This window comes from Dipodomys spectabilis, unplaced genomic scaffold (genome assembly GCF_019054845.1).
Source record: "Dipodomys spectabilis isolate Male_0828 unplaced genomic scaffold, ASM1905484v1 ptg000119l, whole genome shotgun sequence".
In the NCBI taxonomy this organism is placed as follows: domain Eukaryota; kingdom Metazoa; phylum Chordata; class Mammalia; order Rodentia; family Heteromyidae; genus Dipodomys; species Dipodomys spectabilis.
Window position 1 is genome coordinate 3,169,369 of NW_024870796.1, and position 23,736 is coordinate 3,193,104.

At 42.7% G+C, this 23,736-nt stretch overlaps 1 protein-coding gene across 1 annotated transcript; it reads left to right on the forward strand.

Moving 5' to 3' along the window:
- The first annotated feature begins 855 nt into the window (after positions 1-855).
- On the forward strand, positions 856-22,103 carry Zcchc10 (zinc finger CCHC-type containing 10). The gene is made up of 4 exons (XM_042688861.1): positions 856-912; positions 14,723-14,881; positions 19,055-19,096; positions 20,929-22,103. Exons 1-4 carry the CDS (start codon positions 872-874, stop codon positions 21,200-21,202), a joined length of 516 nt encoding a protein of 171 aa, XP_042544795.1. The 5' UTR covers positions 856-871; the 3' UTR covers positions 21,203-22,103.
- Positions 22,104-23,736: the final 1,633 nt, after the last annotated feature.

The following is a 23,736-nucleotide window of genomic DNA, read 5'->3' on the forward strand; positions in this document are numbered from 1 at the left end:
ACACCTTAATCCTAGCTACTCAGGAGGCTGAGATCTGAGGATCACGGTTCAAGGTCAGCCTGGGCAGGAAAATCCAGTATCTCCAATAAACAACCAGAGAACCTAAATTCGTGCTGTGGCTCAAAGTGGTAGAGTGCTAGCCTTGAGCAAAAGAGCTCAAAGGTAGTGCCTAGGGCCTGAATTCAAGCCCCACAACCTACCAAAAATATATATATATATATATAATAATTTTTATGAGCTGACAGCAAATATCAGCTAAAGTATCCTAAAATATTTGAATAGCCCTTTTTTCATTTGACAAAGTATCTGTACTTTACATAGTCTCGTGTGGCCCTTATGAAGTACACATTTTTAAAACATAAATAAAAGGAAGCCCAGCGCCCATGGCTCACACATGTAATCCTAGCTACTCAGGAGGCTGAGATCTGAGGATCATGGTTCAAAGCCAGCCCGGGCAGGTAAGTCTGTGAGACTCTCATCTGCAATAAGCCACCAGAAAACCGGAAGTGGCGCTGTGGTTCAAGCGGTAGAGCCCTGGCCTTGAGCTAAAGAACTGAGGGACAGTGCCCAGGTCCAGAGTTCAAGCCCCACCACTGACACTAAGAAATAAACGGAAGTAATTAACATGCTGTACTGGATATTTAGCTGGAAAAAAAAAATTCTCTCCACTGATGGCCTGAGTCTTGCTTAACTCATTTTGTTCTCCAGACTCCTAGCTATCAGAGCACTATCCAGTGCAGGTTTCATTCTTCCCTGGGCTGCCAGGGGCCCCGTCCGGCCCCGCCCACGTCTGCGCCGCCCGGCCTCGCGGACCACGCCCCCTTCCACGGAGTTTCCCAAGAGTCCCTGCGGCGGCTCTCCTCGTCACATCATGGCGACTCCCATGCATCGGCTCATAGCTCGGCGACAAGCGTGAGTGAGGGGGCCGCTGGGGACCCCCGGCGGGTCGGGGGTGGGGCGACGCGCTCGGGACGGGCTCGGGAGCCAGGCCCTGGCTTGCCGGGGGGGCGGCGGCGGCGGGAATGGCCGTTTGTCAAACATGTTGCCTATTTTCTTGTCGGGATTCGGCCCGAGAGTTAAGTTCGGTGGCGCCGGGGGACGGGGAGGGGGTTCAGCGTCTTCGTGGGGGGCGGTCGGGGGAGATCTGCGGGGCCGGGCAGTGAGGCCTGAGGGGAGCCCGCGCGCCCGGCTTCACCGCCACCACCCCTCCCACGGTTGGTCCCGGTGCTTGGGTGACCCTCCGCCCACCTCACGCACGGTCAGACCCCTGTGCCGTGTCTTTGCTTCCGCCCATGGGGAACTCCTGTTCCCCCAGTGCAGCCTCCAACCCAGCTGGCTTCTCCTGCCTCTTCCCTATCGCCTTTCTGGGCAAAAGATTCTTCTCCCAAGCTGGCTTCTCGCTTTCTGCCATTCATTCTGTCTTTCAATAAATATCAAATTATTTCACTCTGGCATACCACACTCAGTATGCCGGAGCCAAAAAAAAAAGGTATTCAAGAAAAAAGTCTCTGCTTTCCGGGAGCTGACATCCTACCTAACAGTGAAAATAGTTGATAAACAAGCACATACAGCTGGTGATGAACGCTTTGCGAGAAAGAAGTTGGGATGCAAAAACAGAAAGGATTGCGTTAAGTTGGGTGGACTGAAGTTCGGGGCCTTACTTCAAGCTTGGCCAAAAGGCTTGACTGAACTGTGACATGTAAAGAGAGATTAAATGGGTAAGAAAGATTATAAGAGCATTTGGAAAGTGTAGCCAGCCAGGATCATGATTGCTTTGAGACTGGGAAGAAGTTTTGTGTGTGTGTGTGTGTGTGTGTGTGTGTGTGTGTGTGTGTGTTGATTCTGGGGCTTGAACTCAGAACCTAGGCACTGAGCATTTTTACTCAAGGCTAGAATTCTACCACTGAATCACAGGTCCATGTCCAGCTTAATTGGAGATAAAAGTGTCATAGGCTTTCCTACCAGGGCTGGCTTTAAACCAGATCCTTAGATCTCAGCCTCTTGAGAAGCTAGGATTACAGGTGTGAGCGGGGTAGGAACTTAATTTTTAAGAACTGGAAGTTGTCCAATGTGCCTATCAAACAAGCAAAACAGCACAACAGTTTTGCAAAGATAATACATAAAGGGGTGGTTTCAGACTCTTCTTTCTTGGAAAGAATCTGTCACTTTATCATCCAGTATTTTATGCCATCAAAATTTGCATCTTTAGGGGCTGGGAAGGTGGCTCAGTGGTAGAGCGCTTGTCTTGCATGCCTGAGGCCCTGGGTTCGATTCCTCAGCACCACATAAGCAAAAAGAAAAAAGCCAGAAGTGGTGCTGTGGCTCAAGTGGTAGACCGCTAGCCTTGAGCTGAAGAGCTGAGGGACAGTGCCCAGGCCCAGAGTTCAGGCTCCACAACCGGATCCCCCCCCAAAAAAAAAAATTTGCATCTTTATTATACACAACTCACAATTGGCCAATAGATACAACTATAGCTATCTAATTGTGCATGTGTATATTCCTTCTTATTTTGTATTCCAAGAACTCTATTCATTTTCTTCTGTTTATATACTATACATTCTCAGGCCTAGTAGTTCCTTACATGCAAGGATAGTCAGAGTAGTAAGCTTGGAGGAAGAAAGCTTTAAAGTCAGTCAATTCTGAGGCCAAGAAGGAGATGATAATATTTTTTTTTTGTCGGTCATGGGGCTTGAACTCTGGGCCTGAGTGCTGTCCCTGAGCTCTTCAGCTCAAGGCAAGCTCGTTCTACCACTTGAGCTACAGCACCACTTCCGGTTTTCTGGTGGTTTATTGGAAATAAGAGTTTCACTGACCTTACTGTCCCAGCTGGCTTTGAACCGAGATTCTCAGATCTCAGCCTACCGAATAGCTAGGATTACAGGTGTGAGCCACCAGGCGCTCGGTGAGATGATAATGCTGAATATGATTGCTAAACCAGGTCTCTTGCATCCCAGGTGTCTCTTATATTGACCCTTTTCCCTTTCTCTTCCCCTCCCTCCCCTATTTTTCTCCCCCTCCTCCTCTCTCTAGCTTGCTCTTGTAGGTGTTGGTTCCTAGCTTGGTTAGGCTATTTCAGTTGCAAAATGGCTACAGGTCCTTTAATTCAATTTCAGTTGATTGTATTTCATGGTCAAAGGAGGTTCAACCTTGAGCCAGGCATTGAGATTGGGGAAAGTGCTTGGATTAGACATACTATTTTCCTATCTATACAACTGAATAGTTTGGTTATAACCAAGGGCCTGATAAGTGGTTAAAATGCTGAATTAGCATTCTACTAGCAAAATCAAAGGTCCACTGTAAATATGAAGTGCAAGTGAGACTTCTAGCAATTAAACAATGCTATTCCTTGTTCAATAAGTTAAATGTGTTGTGATAATGTACCTGTTTTTGGTAAATGTGCTACACAGAAGAGGTAAATGTTACCTTTAGGAGTTTCTGGTCTTGTTGGAAGAAAATGTATAGAATAAAAGCTGTCAAATAGGGCTGGGAAGGTGGCTTAGTGGTAGAGTGCTTGCCTTGCATGCATGAGGCCCTGGGTTTGATTCCTCAGCACCACATAGGCAAAAAGAAAAAAGCTGGAAGTGGCACTGTGGCTCAAGTGGTAGAGCACTCACCTTGAGCTGAAGAGCTGAGGGACAGCGCCCAGGCCCAGAGTTCAAGCCCCACGGCCTACCAAAAAAAAAAAGGTGTCAAATAACTTTACCCATTGAGGCAGATTGCCGGTGGCTCATGCTTGTAATCCTAGCTAGTCAGGAGACTTATCAGAGGATCCTGATTTGAAGCCTGGGCAGAAAAGTATGAGAATTTTATCTCCAAATAAGTTGGAAGTGTACCTTGGCTCAAGTGATAGAGCCTTGAGCACAAAAGCTCAGGGACAGTGCCCAGGCCCTGAGTCCAAGCCAAATGACTCGCACAACCAAAATACAAACAAAAAATGAGTTTTCATAAGCCATTGTTCATGTCAGTAGGTATTCATTTTACAGTATTTACTGAGCATCAATTATGTGTTCACTAGAGATAAGATGACTGCTAAAGCTGGGAAGGTGCTTCGTGGTAGAGTGCTTGCCTTGCATGCATGGCCCTAGGTTCAATTCCTCAGCACCACATAAGCAGAAAAAGCTGGAAGTGGCGCTGTGGTTCTAGTGGTAGAGCGCTAGCCTTGAGCTGAAGAGCTGAGGGACAGCAGCAATCAGGCCCAGAGTTCAGGCCCCATGACTGACCGACAAAAAAAAAAAAAAAGATGACTACTGGCTGGGCTCTGGTGGCTCATGCCTATAATCCTAGCTACTCAGGAGGCTGAGATCTAAGGATGGAGGTTCAAAGCCAGCTGGAGCAGGAAAGTCCATGAAACTCTTTTTTTTTTTTTTTTTGGTCTGGTTGTGGGGCCTCAACTCTGGGCATGGGCACTGTCCCTCAGCTTTTCAGCTCAAGGCTACCACTCTACCACTTGAGCCACAGCGCCACTTCCGGCTTTTTTTTTTTTCTTTTTGCTTATGTGGTGCTGGGGAATCGAACCCAGGGCCTCATGCATGCAAGGCAAGCACTCTACCACTGAGCCACCTTCCCAGCCCCAAGTCCATGAAACTCTTATCCCCACTAAACCACCAGAAAACCAGAAGTGGCACTATGGCTTAGTTGGTACAGTGCTACCCTTGAACTGAAGAGCTGAGAGACAGCAATCAGGCCCAGCGTTCAGGCCTCACGACCAACTGACAAAAAAACAAAAAGGAAAAAAGATGACTGTTCCATATCATATTCGATATACAGTAAATAAAAATTGGACTATATAACTTGAGGGTAGGGATGGGATGGGGAAAGATATGAGGATGATATAAAAGGTGACATTGATCAAGATACATTGTACTTATAATCTGACTTGTAGAACTGAAAAGACTTTATACTTCTACTTAATGAAAAATTTTAAAAAAGAGAGACTGCTCTAGATCAAAAGTAAAAATCCAGACAGTTACTAATAACTGATGCCTATAACCCTAGCTACTCAGGAGGCTGAGGTATGAACTAGCTCAAGGTATGAAGCCGGCTCAGCCTGACAAATCTGGAATATTGGTTGTGGGACTTAAATTCAGGTCCTGGGCACTGTCCCTGAGCTCTTTTGCTCAAGGCTAGCACTCTGTCATTTGAGCCACTGGTCCACTTCCCTGGAAGACACTTATCTCTAATTATCATCAAAAGGCTGGAAGTAGAGATGTTTCAACTGGTTTAGCGCTACCTGTGGGTACAAACCAAGCAAGAATTAAAGGCCCTGACTTTAAATATCAGTACCGTCACTTGAGGGAAAAAAAGAAAAAAGAAAATCCAGTATCTCACCATACAGCCATGTCTCAAAAAAAAAAAAAAATGTAGGGCTGGGAATATGCTTTAGTGGTAGAGTGCTTGCCTAGCATACATGAAGCCCTGGGTTCTATTCCTCAGTACCACGTAAACAGAAAAGGCCAGAAGTGGTGCTGTGGCTCAAGTGGTGGAACTACAGAGAGGCTCAGATCCCAGGGACAGATCCCAAGCTCTGAGTTCAAGCCTCAGGACTGGCACACACACACAGGAAAAATGTCATGTGATCTTTGGTCCAAATTATCCTGAGTATTCCAATATGTGGGCCAGTAGTAATAGCTCCCATTTATTTGTGTATTTATGCCAGAGCCTTATTGCTTGCTTTATATACATGTATCAATCAAATGGGGATCTTGTTCTCATAATAATCTAGTAATATAGATACTACTTTTTTTTCTTTTCTTTTCTTTTTTTTTTTTTTTGCTAGTCCTGGGTCTGAAACTCAGGGCCTGGGCACTGTCCCTGAGCTTTTTTTGCTCAAAGCTAGCACTTTACCACTTGAGCCACAGCACCACTTCTGGTCTTTTGTGTTTATGTGGTACTGAGGGCTTTATACATGCTAGGCAATCACTCTGCCACTAAGCCATTTTCCCAGCCACTACTTTTTTTTTTCCCCACTTTTTTTTTTTGCCAGTCGTGGGGCCTGAACTCTGGGCCTGGGCACTGTCCCTCAGTCTTCAACTCTACCACGCACTCTACCACTGAGCCACCTTCCCAGCCCCCCACTATTTTTTTTTTTTTTGTTGGTTATGGGGCCTGAACTCTGAGCACTGTTCCTCAGCTCTTCAGCTCAAGGCTAGCACCCTACCACTTGAGCCAAAGCGCCACTTCCAGCTTTTTCTGCTTATGTGGTGCTGAGGAATCGAACCCAGGGCCTCATGCATGCAAGGAAAGCGCTCTACCACTGAGCCACCTTCCCAGCCTCCCACTATTTTTTTTGTATGTGTGTGTGTATGTGTTGGTCGTGGGGCTTGAACTCTGGGCCTGGGCCCTGTCCTTGAGCTTTTCAGCTCAAGGGGAGCATTCTGCCACACTGCCATTCCAGTTTTCTGGTGGTTAATTGGAGGTAAGTGTCTCAGGGACTTTCCTGCCTGGGCTGGCTTTGAACCGTGATCCTCAGATCTCAGCCTCCTGAGTAGCTAGGATTATAGGCCTGAGCTACCAGTGCCTGGCACTTTGGTTTGTTTTTTTTGGTCGGCCATGGGGCTTGAGCTCTGGGCCTAGGTGCTGTCCCTCAGCTCTTCAGCTCAAGGCTAGCACTCCACCAACTGAGCCACAACGCCACTTCCAGTTTTCTGGTGGTTTACTAATGATAAGAGTCTCACAGACTTTCCTGCCTGGTCTGGCTTTGAGCTGGGATCATCAGATCTCAGCCTATGGAGGAGATAGAATTACAGGAGTTTTTTTTTTTTTTTTTTTGGGTCCGGTTGTGGGGCCTGAACTCTGGGCCTGGGCACTGTCCCTCAGCTCTTCAGCTCAAGGCTAGCGCTCTACCACTTGAGCCACAGCGCCACTTCCGGCTTTTTTCTTTTTGCTTATGTGGTGCTGAGGAATCGAACCCAGGGCCTTGAGCATGCAAGGCAAGCGCTCTACCACTGAGCCACCTTCCCAGGCCTGATAGAATTACAGGAGTGAGCCACTAGCAACCAACATTTTTTTTTTTTTTTTTAAAGAAGTTCTATGTTGGGCTGGGAAGGTGGCTCAGTGGTAGAGTGCTTGCCTTGCATGCATGAGGCCCTGGGTTCGATTCTTCAGCACCACATAAGCAGAAAAAGCCAGAAGTGGCGCTGTGGCTCAAAGTGGTAGAGGGCTAACCTTGAGCTGAAGAGCTGAGGGACAGTGCCCAGGCCCAGAGTTCAGGCCCACAACCGACAAAAAAAAAAAAAAAAAGTTCTATGTTGCATAAGCTGGCCTCCCAAGTTGGGCTCCTTTTATTTCTGCCAATGGGTGGAATTATAGATGTGTACCTCCTAATCTGACAATATTTCCCTATTTTTTAGAAGGGGAAACTGGTTCAAATAACACTTTAGTAAAGATCATATAGCTAGCTGAGCGCCAGTGGCTCATGCCTATAATCCTAGCTGCTCAGGAGGCTGAGATCCAAGGATTGCAGTTCAAATCCAGCATGAGGAAAGTTAGTGAGACTTTTATCTCCAATTAACCACTGGAAAACCAAGCAGCAATGTGGCTCAAAGAGGCAGAGTGATAGCCTTGAGCACAAAAGCTCAGGGACACTGTCCAGGCCCTGAGTTCAAGCTCCATGACTGATCAAAAAAAAAAAATCATATATCTATGTATTGAAAAGTCAGATTTGTTTAAAGTTGTTATTATGAAATATGACACATATATAAAAAGCAACTTAATAAATGATTATAAAAGCAATATCCCATGCAATCACTACCCGAATGAAGCCATTTAACCAAAGCTCTCTGGGGCCTTTTCCTGATCATAGCCTCCTTCATCCTCTAAAAGTAACCAGTATCCTAACATATTAGGGGTTAAGGAGCCCGCAGTGGGTTAAGGAGGGCATTGACAGAGGGGCCCAAACTGACTTACAATGTCAGCAGGTGCAGAGGGGCATCCAGCAGGTTGGGACTAGCACAAGGCATCAAGCAGATTTAGGAAACTGACTGCCCAGAGGCAATTTAGCACAAGTTGTCATCCTCTTGAAACATCTGCTTGGTTAGGGTGGGTGAGTGGAATGTAATTTCTTCTTCCTTCTTCGTCCTCTTCCTTTCTTCCTTCTCCTCCTCCTTTTTTCCTCCTCCTCCTTTCTTCTTCTTCCTCCTCCTCTTCCTCCTTTCTTCTTTCTACTCCTCTTCCTCCTTTTGCTGCTGCTCCTCCTCCTCCTTTTGTCAGTCCTGGGGCTTGAACTCAGGGCCTGGGCACTGTCCTTGACCCTCTCTATGCTCAAGGCTAGCACTCTACCACTTGAGCCACAGCTCCACTTCTGGCTTTTTCTGTGTATGTGGTACTGGGGAATCAAACCCAGGGCTTCATGCATGCTAGGCAAGCACTCTACCACTAAGCCACCTTCCCAACCCATGGAATGTAATTTCTTAAGGGCTATTAGGTTCTAAACAGAAGGAAGAATATGTCCATATGTGAAGGACCAACCTGGCAGAATTGGCACAGGCAGGGTGAAGGCATGGAAAGAGGATGGAAAGATGGGGCAGGGCTGAGAATCACATCCCAAGGGAAGTGAACAGAGCATCCTCAGAAGAAGCAGGTATCAAGGGCTGTAGTGGGCAGTAGGTTACTTGAGGGTAATCGGCCAAATAACTAAATCTGTTAAGGATAATGGAAATGGGGTTTCTCATTGAAGAAAGAAGTATGAAGGGAAAAATAGAATAAACCCTGTGAAGTTGGTTGGAATGAAATATCTGTGTAAGTGCATGATTTTCAGATGATTAAATGTAGATATAAAATGTTTGTATTTGTTACCTCTAGAGTGTGTGTGAGTGTGAGTGTGTGTGCGTGAGTGTGTGTGTGTGTCTTTTCTAACTCTGTCTCCTGAGAGTACCTGGAAGCAGCAATATTGCCATAGTGAGCACATGTGTGCTTCTGTCCTGACTCCTAAGAAACATCAGTATTCCTTGGAGAAAGGCTAATTTCAAACTGGGATAAAAAAAAAAAAATACAAGATGAGCCTGCTGCTCTTGTTGAATCAGAAAGCAAGAGGTATTCAAAGAATGGAAGCACCATGTCAAAAGAATCCAAATGAATTATAGTGGTAAAAACTATACCTCATTGAGTAAACTAGGAAAGCATTCATTTGATACTTGTGGTGGGCCATATCTATATTATCCCAGCCTTTTAGGAGGCTCAAGTAGGAGGATCACAAGTTTGAGGCCAGCCAGTGTGTCTTAGCAAGACATTGTCTAAAAATAAAATGGGGGGTCTGGGAAGGTGGCTCAGTCATAGAGCGCTTGCCTTGCATGCATGAGGCCCTTGGTTCGATTCCTCAGCATCACTTAAGCAAAAAGAAAAAAGCTGGAAGTGGCGCTGTGGCTCAAGTGGTAGAGCGCTCACCTTGAGCTGAAGAGCTGAGGGACAGCGCCCAAGCCCAGAGTTCAGGCCCCACGACCATACCCCCCCCAAAAAAAAAATTAAAATAAATAAGTAAATAAATAAAATGGGGTGGGAACATAGCTTTGTGATAGACCACATGACTAGCGCATGCAACACTGGGTGTTCAATCCTCAGTACTGAAAAAAAGAGAAAACAAAATATTATACTTTTCCCTCCATACTGGAGATTCAACTCAGGATTGGCTTGGCTTCTTTTTTGGATTGCTCTGATCATTCATTCTAGGTAAAGCTATATTTGTGAATAGCCCTGTGGAGTGACCAACATAGCAAGGAATTGAGGCCTGCCAGCTAGCACATGAGTGATCTTGGAGGGAAAAAAAAATTCTCAAACTCAAATAGAGGCATGTTCTACAAAATAACTGGTCTGTAATATTCTAACAATGTCAAGGTCAGAAAAATCAAGATGTGAGTGAGGAACTCTCCCAGACTGAAAGATACTAAACAGGAGGCAAGTGCAAAAATTGGTGCTGTACTGAACTTTTTATAAATGGCATTATTGTGACATTTGATCAAATGTAAACAATGTCTAAAGATTAAATAGTAGGGGCTGGGAAGGTGGCTCAGTGGTAGAGCGCTTGCCTTGCATGCATGAGGCCCTGGGTTTGATTCCTCAGCACCACATAAGCAGAAAAAGCCGGAAGTGGCGCTGTGGCTCAAAGTCTTGAGCTGAAGACTGAGGGACAGCGCCCAGGCCCAGAGTTCAGGCCCCACGACCGACCAAAAAAAAAAAAAAGATTAAATAGTAGGAATAAATCAACATTGATTTATTGATTCTTAGGTCATTTTTGTCATTACGCAGGAGAATGTCCTAGTTAATAGAAAATAAGCGGTAATATACTTTGGATTAATGAGATACTGGATTAAAAAGGACAGGAAAAATAGTTATCTAAACTGTACTTAAGGTTTAAGTTATTTATACTGTGAAAATTACTTGGAGAGGATGTGATATTTCAAAGTTTTGAAAGGGTACATAAAAGAAAGGTGATATTCATTTCATTTTCTCTTCGCCCTATCTCTCATTGTGGGGATCTAACCCAAGGCCTTATGCATTTATTAATAAGCAGGTGTTGCCATTCAGCTGTATCCCCAGCCAGGACAACAATATTCCTATGCTTATTTTCTGACATAGTTCTCTGTGGGCTTCTGTTTTAAGTACTTAGAAGTGGAGATGCTGGGCCATAAAATATGCATATTCTGTATTTATGATGGATTTAATTTTTTTTGAAGTAGTTATACCAGTTTGTATTTTTTATGTGCCAGCCTGGGGCTTGAACTTAGCATCTTGAGCGTTATCCCTGAGCTTTTTTTTGTTCAAGGTTAGTGCTGTACCACTTGAATTTACAGCTCCACTTGCAGCTTCTATGGTGATTAATTGGAGATGAGAGTCTGTGGACTTTCCTGCCTATGCTGGCTTTGACCTGCATCCTCAGATTTCAGCCTCCTGAATAGTGATGATTACAGATGTGAGTCACTAGTGCCTGCTCTCAGTTTGTATTCTGACCAACATTGGATGAGTATTCTTGTTTGCTAACATTTGCTATTGCTAAATTTTAATTTTAGTTTTTCTACTCGTGTTATATTAGAGCTTTAGTTTGCTATTTGTTGATTTCTTTCTTTCTTTTTTTTTTTTGGTCGGTCGTGGGGATTGAACTCTGGGCCTGGGTGCTGTCCCTCAGCTCTTCAGCTCAAGGCAAGTGCTCTACCACTTGAGCCACAGCGCCACTTCTGGCTTTTGAGTGGTTTATTGGAGATAAGAGTCTCATAGACTTTCCTGCCCGGGCTGGCTTTGAACCTCGATCCTCAGATCTCAGCCTCCTGAGTAGCTAGGATTACAGGTGTGAGCCACCGGCACCCGGCTCTATTTGTTGATTTCTAATGAACACTTTTTCATATGTTTAATGTTCACTTGTGTTTCCCAATCCTGTATTTCTAATGTAATTTTTTTTTTTTTTTTTGTCAGTTGTGAGGCTTGAACTTAGGGCCTGGGGTACATGAGCTTTTTCAAGGCTAGCGCTCTACCACTTGAGCTACAGCATCACTTTTGGTTTTCTGATGGTTAATTGTAGATAAGAGTCTCATGGACTTTCCTTCCCAGGCTGGCTTTGAACTGGGATCCTCAAATCTTAGCCTCCTAAGCAGCTAGGATTACAGGCCTAAGCCACCAGAGCCCAGCTGCTTTCTTTTTTTTTTGTCGGTCATGGGGCCTGAACTCTGAGCACTGTTCCTCAGCTCTTCAGCTCAAGGCTAGCACCCTACCACTTGAGCCAAAGCGCCACTTCCAGCTTTTTCTGCTTATGTGGTGCTGAGGAATCGAACCCAGGGTCTCATGCATGCAAGGCAAGTACTCTACCACTGAGCCACCTTCCCAGCCCCTGCTTTTTTTTTTTTTTTTAAGGACTTATAACTCATTTATGTAAATTTTTTTTATACTTTTGTGTGTGTGTGTGTGTCGGTTGTAGGAGTTGAACTCTGGACCTGGGCACTGTCCCTGAGCTTCTTTTGCTCAAGGCTAGCACTGTACCACTTGAGCCACAGTGCTACTTCTAGCTTTTTCTGTTTATGTGGTACTGAGGAATCTAACCTAGGACTTCATGGATCCTAGACAAGCACTCTACCACTAAGCACATTCCCAGGCCCTGTACATTATTTTTGTATATGAGTATGATATGTATATGCATTTCTAGACTATTTTTCATTGGCTTATTTGTGTATTTTTTTTTTTTTTTTTTTGTCGGTCATGGGGCCTGAACTCTGGGTCTGGACGCCATCCCTGAGCTCTTCGGCTCAAGGGTAGTGTTCTATCACTTGAGACACAGTGCCACTTCCGGCTTTTTTTGCTTATGTGGTGCTGAGGAATCAAATCCAGGGCCTCATGCATGAAAGGCAAGCATTCTTACCACTGAGCCACCTTCCCAGCCCTTATTTGTGTATTCTTGCTCTTTTATTTTTACAAAGCAATGTCTTTTGTTGTTGTTAGTACATGGTCCATTAAATTCTGCTTACCAGTGCTTGTTTTTGTTTTGTTTGAGACAAAAGCTCACTGTGTAGCCCACCTCACCTCAAACTCATACCTCCTGCCTCTATTTCCTGAATATTGGGGGTTACAGACATGAGCCACTGCCTTATCATACACCTGTTTTTGAAGGTTCTTAACACTTAGGCAAAGAATGTTTTATATATGTATATACACATATGTATATATGTATACATGATCAGTTTGTTCATGGGGACCTCAGCTGTGTAAAATATCCTCTTTCTTTCATATCTTGTGTTGGTAGTTTTGTTTTTTTTTGTCGGTTGTGGGTCTTGAACTCTGGGCCTGGACGCTGTCCCTCAGCTCTTCAGCTCAAGGCTATCACTCTACCACTTGAGCCACGGTGCCACTTCTTGTTTTCTGGTGGTTAATTGGAGATAAGGGTCTCACGGACATTCCTTCCTGGTCTGGCTTTGAACCATGAGCCTCAAATCTCAGCCTCCTGAGTAGCTAAGATTACAGGCATGAGCTTGGTGGTTCCTTCTTCCCATGTTTATTCTGTGAGTTCTCAAGCAGATTGTTAAAACTGTTTTGACTGGACTAGGGGTGTAGCCCAGGGTTATGTTGCTTTTTTAGTATGCACAAGGCCTTGGGTTTGATTTCTATCATTGCCAAAAAATAAAAATATTTGGACTGTCCTTTCTTCAAATCAGTGGGTTTTTACGTTAAACTCATGTTATATTATGTTTTTATTTCCGTCAATAAATTACTTATGAAACTTGCTTTCTTTTTCGTTATTTAGGTAACTATACAATTTCCATAATTTTGCCTCCTGTTCTACAAATCTTGAATATGTACAGTTTGACCTTTCACAGAAACATTTGCCTGCCCTGATGCAAAGCCTTTCCTAAATTTGCTTAGTAACTCTGATTATTCTGGAATATCTTATTTATAGGTTCTTTCGAATATGCTCTGTGCATAATATACCATCAACAATGAATATAGTTTATTCATTTCCATCTTTTTTTTTTTTTTTTTTTGTGGGTCCGGTCATGGAGCCTGAACTCTGGGCCTGGGTGCTGTCCCTCAGCTCTTCAGCTCAAGGCTAGCGCTCTACCACTTGAGCCACAGTGCTACTTCCGGCTTTTTTCTGTTTGCTTATGTGGTGCTGAGGAATGGAACCCAGGGCCTCATGCATGCAAGACAAGCACTCTACCACTGAGCCACCTTCCCAGCCCCTCATTTCCATCTTATAACCACTTTTCTAGCTATATCTCAAGTCCAATTTAGAGATTCACATCTTTGCAAGTCTTACAGATGTCAAGAAGCTAGGCTGCATTGTGTGTGTGTGTGTGTGTGTGTGCGCGTGCGTGCGTGTGCGTGTGTGCGCGTGTGTGTGCGTGCGCGCGCACACGCACGCACACACATGCATGCATGCCAGAATTGGGGGTTGATCTTAGAGCCTTTCATTCTTGACTTGCCTGCTCATGGCTGGTGTTCTGCCACTTGAGCCATATTTCCAGTATCATTTGGTTTTTTCATACGGTATAGCCTTTCAGAGTCTTAACTCTATAGACACATTTATAGCACCCTCTTGTGATGGGCAAACACCTCCAGTTGGTTTAATTGTAAATTTCCATTCTCTTCTTTATCCCCTTGTTAATTCTCTGATTCCTCAAGCAAAGCACAGTGTTAAGTGCTTGCCTAGTATAACGCAAGGCTCTAGGCTTTAGATGTTTATTTTTTTAGGTTTGGTCTCTGGCACAGCAAAAATAAATATAAAAATGTTTTGACTATTATTTTGTGGTTCTGAGTGAATTACTCTCCATTACCTAATCTGTCATTACTGAGATAGAGTGAAGAGTCAAGATTCAAGCTTAAGCCGGGTGCTGGTGGCACACATCTGTATTCCTAGCTATACAGGAGGCTGAAATCTAAAGATCACAGTTCAAAGCCAGACTGGGCAGGAAAGTCCATGAGACTCTTATCTCCAATTAACCATGAGAAAACCAGAAGTGATGTTGTGGCTCAAGTAGTAAAGCACTTGCCTTGAGCTGAAGAGCTCAGGGACAGTGCCCAGGCCCAGATTCAAGCCCCATGACTGACCAAAAAAATAAAAGAAAAAGAAAAGAGATTCAAGCTCACTTCTATGTAACTGCAAAGTTTATGCTTTGAACTACTTATTATACCTTCTGTGCCTTAGTCATGACAATAGACATTTTGTACTTCATGTTGTTTATGCTTTTCAGGGCAAAAAGTGTCACCAGGCAGAATTCTAAGACTTATATTCCATTTTTTTGCTTTGTAGTGAAGCAAATAAGCAACATGTAAGATGTCAGAAATGCTTGGAATTTGGACATTGGACTTATGAATGCACAGGTAAAAGAAAATATCTACATAGGCCTTCAAGAACAGCAGAACTAAAGAAAGCTTTAAAAGAGAAAGAAAATAGATTATTACAACAAAGGTAGGTTTATAGGACTATTATTTATATTTTATTCATTTATAGTTTACTGTTTCGTGGTAGTTCTCTAGATTTTAATTATAATCTTAACTAGTTTTTAATGAATGCTTACTCTATGCCAGGAACCATACTAAATACTTTGCATGAATTAGCTTAGTTAAACCTCAAATCTGTCCTATTAAGGTAAGTACTGCCGTTACCCTCAGTTTACATATGAAGAAAGGGAACCCAGAGTTAGTGAGTCAGTGTCACACAAGTCCAGTTGAACAACCAGCCTGTACCCCATGGTCTTAATTATGTTGCTTTATTGCCCAATTATCAGTGAAGTGACAACAGATAACACTGAGTTGGGAAAAATCAGCAGAGAGGAAAAGCCATCAAATATATAAACAAAATAGAGACTAGTGTATATAATATACTTTGATTTATGTTAAGGAAGCAAAGAATAGTGGAATTTTTTCAAAATTATAAGTGGTGGATAACAGTGGTTATTCCTTAGAAGGAGAATAGATAGGAGGGAGACTAGAAAATTACTTACTCTTTTATATTCTTTGAATGAAGGTTGTTTTTTGTTTGTTTTATTTTGATGGTCATGGGGCTTGAACTCAGGGCCTAGGCACTGTCCCTGAGCTTTTTTGCTCAAGGCTAGCACTCTGAGTCCTTGTTCCACTTCCAGTTTGTAGGTGGTTAATTGGAGATAAGCCCAAGCTGGCTTTGAACCACTATCCTCAGATGTCTGCTTCCTGAGTAACTAGGATTACAGGCATGAACCACCAGTACCTGGCTTGAATGAACCTTTTTTTTTTTTCTTTGGTCAGTTGTGGGGCTTGAACTCTGGGCCTGGTGCTGTCCCTCAGCTCTTCAGCTCAAGGCGAGTGCTCTACCACTTGAGCTACAGCGCCACTTCCAGTTTTCTGGTGGTTTATTGGAGATAGGAGTCTCACGGACTTTCCTGCCTGGGCTGGCTTTGAATGGCAATCCTCAGTTCTCAGCCTCCTGAGTAGCTAGGATTATAGGCTTGAGCCGCCAGCTCCCGGCTTTGAATGAACCTTTTTAAACTTCCTATGAAATGTATGTTTTAGAGAAGCTGAAATAGGAAGATGTTGGGTTTCCTTAGTGTTATATATTAGAAGTAGCACTTTGGTGAGTACTCTTAACTGTATAGTATAGTATAATAAACATCTGGACCTCTATGGTGGCAGTCTTTGAATCTGTGCACTGGAAGCTCTAAGGGGATCAGGCAGGAATAAACCATTCCTAGAAAATTAACATTCATATATGCTTATTATTATTATTATTTTTTTTTTTTTTGGTCATGGGGCCTGGGTGCTGTCCCTCAACTCTTCAGCTGAAGGCTAGCACTCTACCACTTAAGCCTCAGCCTCACTTCCAGCTTTTTCTGCTTATGTGGTGCTGAGGAATTGAACCCAGGGCTTCATGCATGCAAGGAAAGAACTCTACCACTAAGCCACCTTTCCAGCCCCTACATATGCTTTTTCCAAAGACAAATTCTTTTGTCTACTTTTTGTACCAGTCCTGGGGCTTAAACTCAGGGCCTAGACACTGTCCCTGAGCTTTTTGCTCAAGGTTTCCACTCTACCACTTGACTTATGGCCTTTTTTTCTTTTTTTTCTTTTTTATGTGGTTAATTGGAATCTCATGAACTTTCCTTCCTGAAGTGGTTTTAAACTGTGATCCTCAGATCATAGTCCCTTGAGTAATTAGGATTACAGGCATGAGCCACCAGTGTTCACAGTAAATGCCTTAACCAGAGTAGATCTCATGCTGTAACTTAAGATCTAGGCCACTGACACACAAAATCAGGTCATTCTATCTAAAAATCCCAGATTGCCCCATGGAAGCTAACCTTTTGAACATTCATGATCCATTAAGTGGTCTTTATTACAAGAATGTGTTACCATACATTATTTCTCTCTGTGCTTTAGTTGTGAACATTTCCTTACATGTGATGACTATTTTCAGCACACTCTAAAGCACATAAACTGTGCTCCCTCATCCCTTAATTCCTTCTTGGTAGATAATGTTAATCTTCCAAGCATGACATGTAGTCATTTAAAGGCATTAATAAGCCTCCTTATTTAGAAAGCTACGGATCCATGTCATACATTTGAAATTTAACCTAAAAAACACTGTTTAAATGTTTTTAACCAATCTACACTATGGTGAAGAATTCGCTGGAGCATGAATTACCTTATAAAGAGAAGCTGTCTATTAAGTTCTAAAACACTGGTAAAGCCTTATGATCTCAGGCACTGAAAAGGTAAAAGTTCAGCTACTAATACATACTATTGAAGTGTCTTCAGTGATCACTAAAACTTGTAGACATAAAATATATTGGGAAAGTGGGATAAAAGTACAAAGGGAAAAGAACAGAGTGAAAGTACCATGTATTAAAGACAAACTTGTTCATATATGAGGTAGGTATCAAATTGTAGTATTTTAGTTTCCTTTGGACATAAGATCAATATGGGCTGAGAGTGTACTCCATGTTGACGGCTTGTAGCATGCATAAAGTCCTAAGTTTGATTCCCAGAACCACAAACATAGAATGACATGAATTTTAGATTTGGATCTGTTAGAGACTGCTGATTTTCTGGTTCAGTGATCATAATTTTGTTGTTGGTGGTGGTGGTTGTGGGGCTTGAACTCACAGCCCGGGTGCTGCTGTCTCTGAACTCTTTCAGCTCAAGAATAGCACTCTACCACTTTGAACCACGGCACAACTTCCAGTTTTCTAGTGGTTAATTGGAGATAAGAGTCTAATGGACTTTCCTGCCCAGGCTGGCTTTGAGCCACAAACCTCAGATCTCAGCCTCTTTATAGCTAGGATTACAGATGGGAGCCACCATTACCTGGCACAAATTCTTATATAATTTAGTAAATGTACTTCTACAATTGATTTTACAGCAGAAATTACAAGTCAGTGATTCCATTGTATAAAAATAATTATATAAGAACATTTGAAATAAGGATGGAAGCATTATGTAAGGAATATAGAGAAATTCAGAAAGTAGAAAAGTTAAATTAAATTTACCAGTCAGTATTGTAGTGATAGAAGTAATTGTGTAATTTGACAACTTAAATAGTGTGTATACTATTTTAAGGCCATTTGTACATTTCATTCAAATTCATTAGACTTCACTCTTTATAAGATGTATAAGAAATTATAGTCCTGAAGTACCCAGTTTTTTGGCTTTAAATAAGTAACTGAAAATTTGAAAGACATACGGAAAAAGGTTAAATTTGCTTTTTAAAAAATATGAGCTAAGCCGGGCGCTGGTGGCTCACGCCTGTAATCCTAGCTACTCAGGAGGCTGAGATCTGAGGATCGAGGTTCAAAGCCAGCCTGGGCAGGAGAGACCGTGAGACTCCTATCTCCAATAAACCACCAGAAAACCGGAAGTGGCGCTGTAGCTCAAGTGGTAGAGTGCTTGCCTTGAGCTGAAGAGCTGAGGGACAGCGCCCAGGCCCAGAGTTCAAGCCCCACGACCGACAAAAAAAAAAAAAAAGAGCTAATCATTTACAGTATGTTTCTGGGGACTCAAATGATAACAATTACATTATTATTTTGCTTTGTTTGTTCATTTTAATAGATAACCTAACTCCCAAAGTAAAAAAGAATTAGATTTGTGCATTCAGTCATCTTAATTATTAACTTACCTGCCTCTGAAAGGTACAAGTGATAAAATTGATTGCTTAAATGATAATTGAGTGGACTGCCTGTACCATATATAGCCTACGACCGGGCACTGGTGGCTCACGCCTGTAATCCTAGCTACTCAGGAGGCTGAGTTCTGAGGATCACGGTTCAAAGCCAGCCCGGGCAGGAGAGACTGTGAGATTCCTATCTCCAATAAACCACCAGAAAACCGGAAGTGGCGCTGTAGCTCAAGTGGTAGAGCGCTCACCTTGAGCTGAAGAGCTGAGGGACAGCGCCCAGGCCCAGAGTTCAAGCCCCACAACCGACAAAAAAAAAAAAAAAGCCTACAATGGGAAACTTTCCATGTGGTTGTAGCAAGTAATATTGTATTCTGAGAACATATTATTATGAAAGATGGTGTGTTTCTCCAATGTAAAACAATTCTGAGAATGGCAGAAGGGTTTTTTGAGTTGTGTATAGCATTATTAACAGGAGCTTTTTTCCTCTTCTATCAGCATTGGAGAAACTAATGTAGAAAGAAAGAACAAGAACAAAAGGTACGTGTGGCTTCAAGAGTATTATATAGGGGCCTGGGAAGGTGGCTCAGTGGTAGAGCGCTTGCCTTGCATGCATGAGGCCCTGGGTTCGATTCCTCAGCACCACATAAGCATAAAGAAAAAAGCTGGAAGTGGCACTATGGCTCAAGTGGTAGAGTGCTAGCCTTGAGCTGAAGAGCTGAGGGACAGCGCCCAGGCCGAGAGTTCAGGCCCCACGACCGGACCCCAAGAAAAAAAAAAAAAAAGAGTATTATGTAGGTAACATGTAATACTAGTTGGAGGGACAGGACTTTAAAATAGTTAAAAGGTTTGGATATGAAGTCTTTTGAGTATCATCCTACTTTCTGATATTGTCCTCTTCTTATCTATAAATCATTGCCTCCATTTCTCCTTTTCTCTATCCATTTTTCCTTTTTCCTTTACCAGTACTGAGGCTTGAACTCAAGTCCTTGTGTTCTTGCTTAGCTTTTTCTCCTCAAGGCAGGTGCTCTACTACTTGAGACACATCTATATTTCTGGCTTTTTGGTGATTAATTGGAGATGAATCCCCTGACTTTTTGTTGCCCAGGCTAGCTGGGCAGATCTCAGTCTCTTGAGTATCTAGGATTTCAGGACCTTTTTCTACATATTTCTAGAGTCTTTATACCTAGAAATAGTTGATACTGTCTTATCTTGAAAATGTTATTGAAATACTAAGAAACTGTTGGGCAGCTCTTATCTGTTCTGAAGTAGTTATAAATAAGGAATATATAAGACTAGGGGTGTGGCTCATGGGTAGGGTACATGCCTAGCTTACATGAGACCCTAAATTCTGTCCCCAGCACTGCAAAATAAAAAAAGTAAAAAGAAGCCGGGCGCTGGTGGCTCACGCCTGTAATCCTAGCTACTCAGGAGGCTGAGACCTGAGGATCACGGTTCAAAGCCAGCCCGGGCAGGAGAGACCATGAGACTCCTATCTCCAATAAACCACCAGAAAACCGGAAGTGGCGCTGTAGCTCAAGTGGTAGAACGCTCGCCTTGAGCTGAAGAGCTGAGGGACAGCGCCCAGGCCTAGAGTTCAAGCCCCACAACCGACAAAAAAAAAAAAAAAAGTGAAAAGAAGAAACATTCACCACTCTATGTGATGTTTAAATAGTTCCAGTGGTTATACTGCAGCTGTATTCTAATATCCTTTACTCTAAAGCATAATACACTAATTCTCTTTTGGTAACTCAGGCTAAGAGTTGCTAAATTAATCAGAGACCTCCTTTTACAAGGTCTCTGGTTAATTTAGCAACTCTTAGCCCCAGTTAGGCAATTGAAAGAACATCAATCCTAGAGCTAACATTCTAGCAATACTTCAAGATATACATACACAGTATTATGTGACATTATTTTTAAACACTGTTGAATAACAGCTCCCCATGTATGTAGCAAGGCCTTGGTATTCATGGGGACATGGCTTTCAATGAAACTGACTTGAAAGACAGCAGATGCTCAAGATGTGAGTTTAGTACTGCCCTCAGATATTCCATTTTCCCTTTAACTCCAGACACATGAACTTTGAGCTTGCTTTGGGGTACCATTTGCTGTTTTGGGAGGCAGATTTCCATAAAATTCAGGGCAGAAAATACTCAGCAAATCACACAGTGATTTAAACACAACTCAACCATCACATGGGCCTGCTGAGAATGTACTTCTTCATATAAGCTGAGCCATGTAATGTGTGCATGGGAACGAAACACTTCTATTTAAGTTTTTAATTAAATTATTATTTTATTATACTTAGTCAAACTGCATGTAATAAATCCAGGAACAAGGGGGCTTACTATATAACATTCATTGTCTAATAGGTCTAAGAGTGTAACTAGTTCCAGTAGCAACAGCAGTGACAGTTCAGACAGTGATTCTTCATCAGAAAGTGAAGAAACCTCTACCTCATCCTCCTCAGAAGACAGTGACACAGATGAAAGCTCTTCTTCTTCCTCCTCCTCGGACTCATACACCACCTCCTCGTCCTCCTCCTCTGATTCAGATTCAGACTCAGACTCCAGTTCTTCCAGTAGCAGCAGCAGCACAGATAGCAGCTCTGAGGATGAGCCACCAAGTAAGAGGAAAAAGAAATAGAATTGCTCCTTCTGTACTGGGCAGATGGACTGAAAACCAGCGGGACACTCGAAGGGGAATTTAGAAAACATTCAACTAGGTTAGCTGACCAAAATTTCTAGAGTTCAAAGGTTTCTAAGTGTTTCATGTTGAAAAGACACAGAGTATTAATAATGGATTATATGAAGACTTATTTTAAGGTGGATCTTTTTTTAAAAAAATCTTGAAGATGTAACTCTAGAACTTGATCAAAGCTGAATACCAGTAAGTATGTTTTTGTGATGGTTTTTTTTTTTCCCTGTGAAATAAATTCCATACTTAGTTAAATGTTAATGGAATGTATGGGATGGGTTTTCAGGATAATACATCAGAATATTTGGCAAGGTATTTTTGTTCGTAATGCTTTTGGCTGTGTTTATTATGTAAGATTTATACATTGTCACTATAAGGAGTTTTCCTACCATTAATAAATGTGCTCTCTGTTTACTTTTATGTTCAGAAAGCTATTCTACTTTTTGTCCTGATTCAAAATCAAGGAACCTATTAATATATTTAGACCTTTTGAATGCTAGGTCTCAAGTTGTTCTGTCATAGTATTCATTTCCTCTGGTTCCTGAAGTTCTTAGAGTTACCCTTCTGAAAAATTCTAGTAGAATCTAAAAAGGGACAAAAATATGAATCTAAGAACTCTTAATTTTGGTGCCTTTAAAAAGATGCAATGTATCAGAAGAGAAAGCAGCCATGTAAAAGGCTAACCTAAGTAAAAATGCTTTAAATATATTTATGTATTAACATTCTGTAGAAAGGTACCGTTCAGAAGGGAAAAAGGAGATAATTTTTACAAAAAATTAGGGCAATGCTGGTTGTCTTTTATTAAGAATTTTTTTAATGCTTTCAATAAAGATTGCCTCTTACCAATTTTGCATTTACAGTGTGATAGTTTATAACTGGTCATCTGTGACTTTCAACTGCATTAATACAAACAACAAAGGTTAATCTGGTATGTTTACATAATATATACACAATTGAAGCCTAACATGAAAATTAAACAAAAATACTTCATAATGTTTCTTTCTTTCTTTTTTTTTCTTTTTGTCAGTCCTGGGGCTTGTCACTCTGGGCTTGTGCACTATCCCCCAACTCTTCAGCTCAAGGTGAGCATTCTACTGCTTGAGCCACAGTGCCACTTCCAGTTTTCTAGTGGTTTTATTGGAGATAAGAGTCTCACGGGCCCAGTGCCAGTGGCTCACACCTGTAATCCTAGCTACTCAGGAGGCTGAGATCTGAGAATCATGGTTCAAGGCCATCCTGGGCAGGAAAGTCTGTGAGACTCTTATCTCCAATAAAAACCACTAGAAAACCGGAAGTGGCATTGTAGCTCAAGCTGTAGAGTGCTCGCTTTGTGCTGAAGACCTGAGGGACAGAGCCCAGGCCCAGAGTTCAAGCCCCATGACTGACCCCACCCTCCCCCCCCCCAAAAAAAAAAACGAGTCTCACGGACTTTCCTGCCCTGGCTGGCTTTGAACCTTGATCCTCAGATCTCAGCCTCCTGAGTAGCTAGGTTTACAGGCGTGAACCACCAGTGCCCAGCTTTTTTTTTTTTTTTTTTTGGTCAGTTGTGGGTCTTGAACTCTGGGCCTGGGTGCTGTCAAGGTAAGCGCTCTGCCACTTGAGCCATAGTTCCACTACTGTCTTTTTGGTGGTTAGTTGGAGATGAGAGTCTCACAGACTTTCCTGCCAGGCTAGCTTTGAACTGTAATCCTCAGATCTCAGCTTCCTTTTTTTCGGTCAGTCATGGGGCTTGAACTCTGAGCCTGAACGCTGTCCTTCAGCTCTTCAGCTCAAGGTGAGCACTCTACTACTTGAGCCACTGTGCCACTTCCGGTTTTCTGAGTGGTTTATTGGAGATAAGTGTCGCACAGAATTTCCTGCCTGGGCTGGCTTTGAACCATGATCCTCAGATCTCAGCCTTGAGTAGCTAGGATTACAGGCATGAGCCATGGGTGCCCGGCACAATATTTTTCTTTTTTCTGCTCTTCCTTCTTTCCTCCCTTCTTGTTCTTCCTCATTTTATTTTCTTTCTTTTCTTCATTTTTTCCTCCCTCCCTCTCCCTCCCTCCCACCCTCTCTCTTTCTCTCTCTCTCTTCTCCCTTCCTTCCTCTTTCTTTCTTTCTTTCTTGTTCAGAGTCTTGAACTCAGGTCCTAGTTATTGTCCCTGACGTTTTTGCTCAAAGCTGGTGTGCTACCATTTATGCCACAGTTCCACTTGTGGCTTATTTTGTGATTAAGAGTCTTAGGGATTTTTCTGCCCCAGCTGACTTTGAACCACAATCCTCAAACCTGAGGAGTTAGGATTACAGGTATGAGCCACTGCTGCTCAGCTTACAATAGTGTGTGTGTGTGTGTGTGTGTGTGTGTGTGTGTGTGTGTGTGTGTGTGTGTGTGTGTGTGTGTCCCACTGCTGCTCAGCTTACAATAGTGTGTGTGTGTGTGTGTGTGTGTGTGTGTGTGTGTGTGTGTGTGTGTGTGTGTGTGTGTGTGTGTGTGTGTGTGT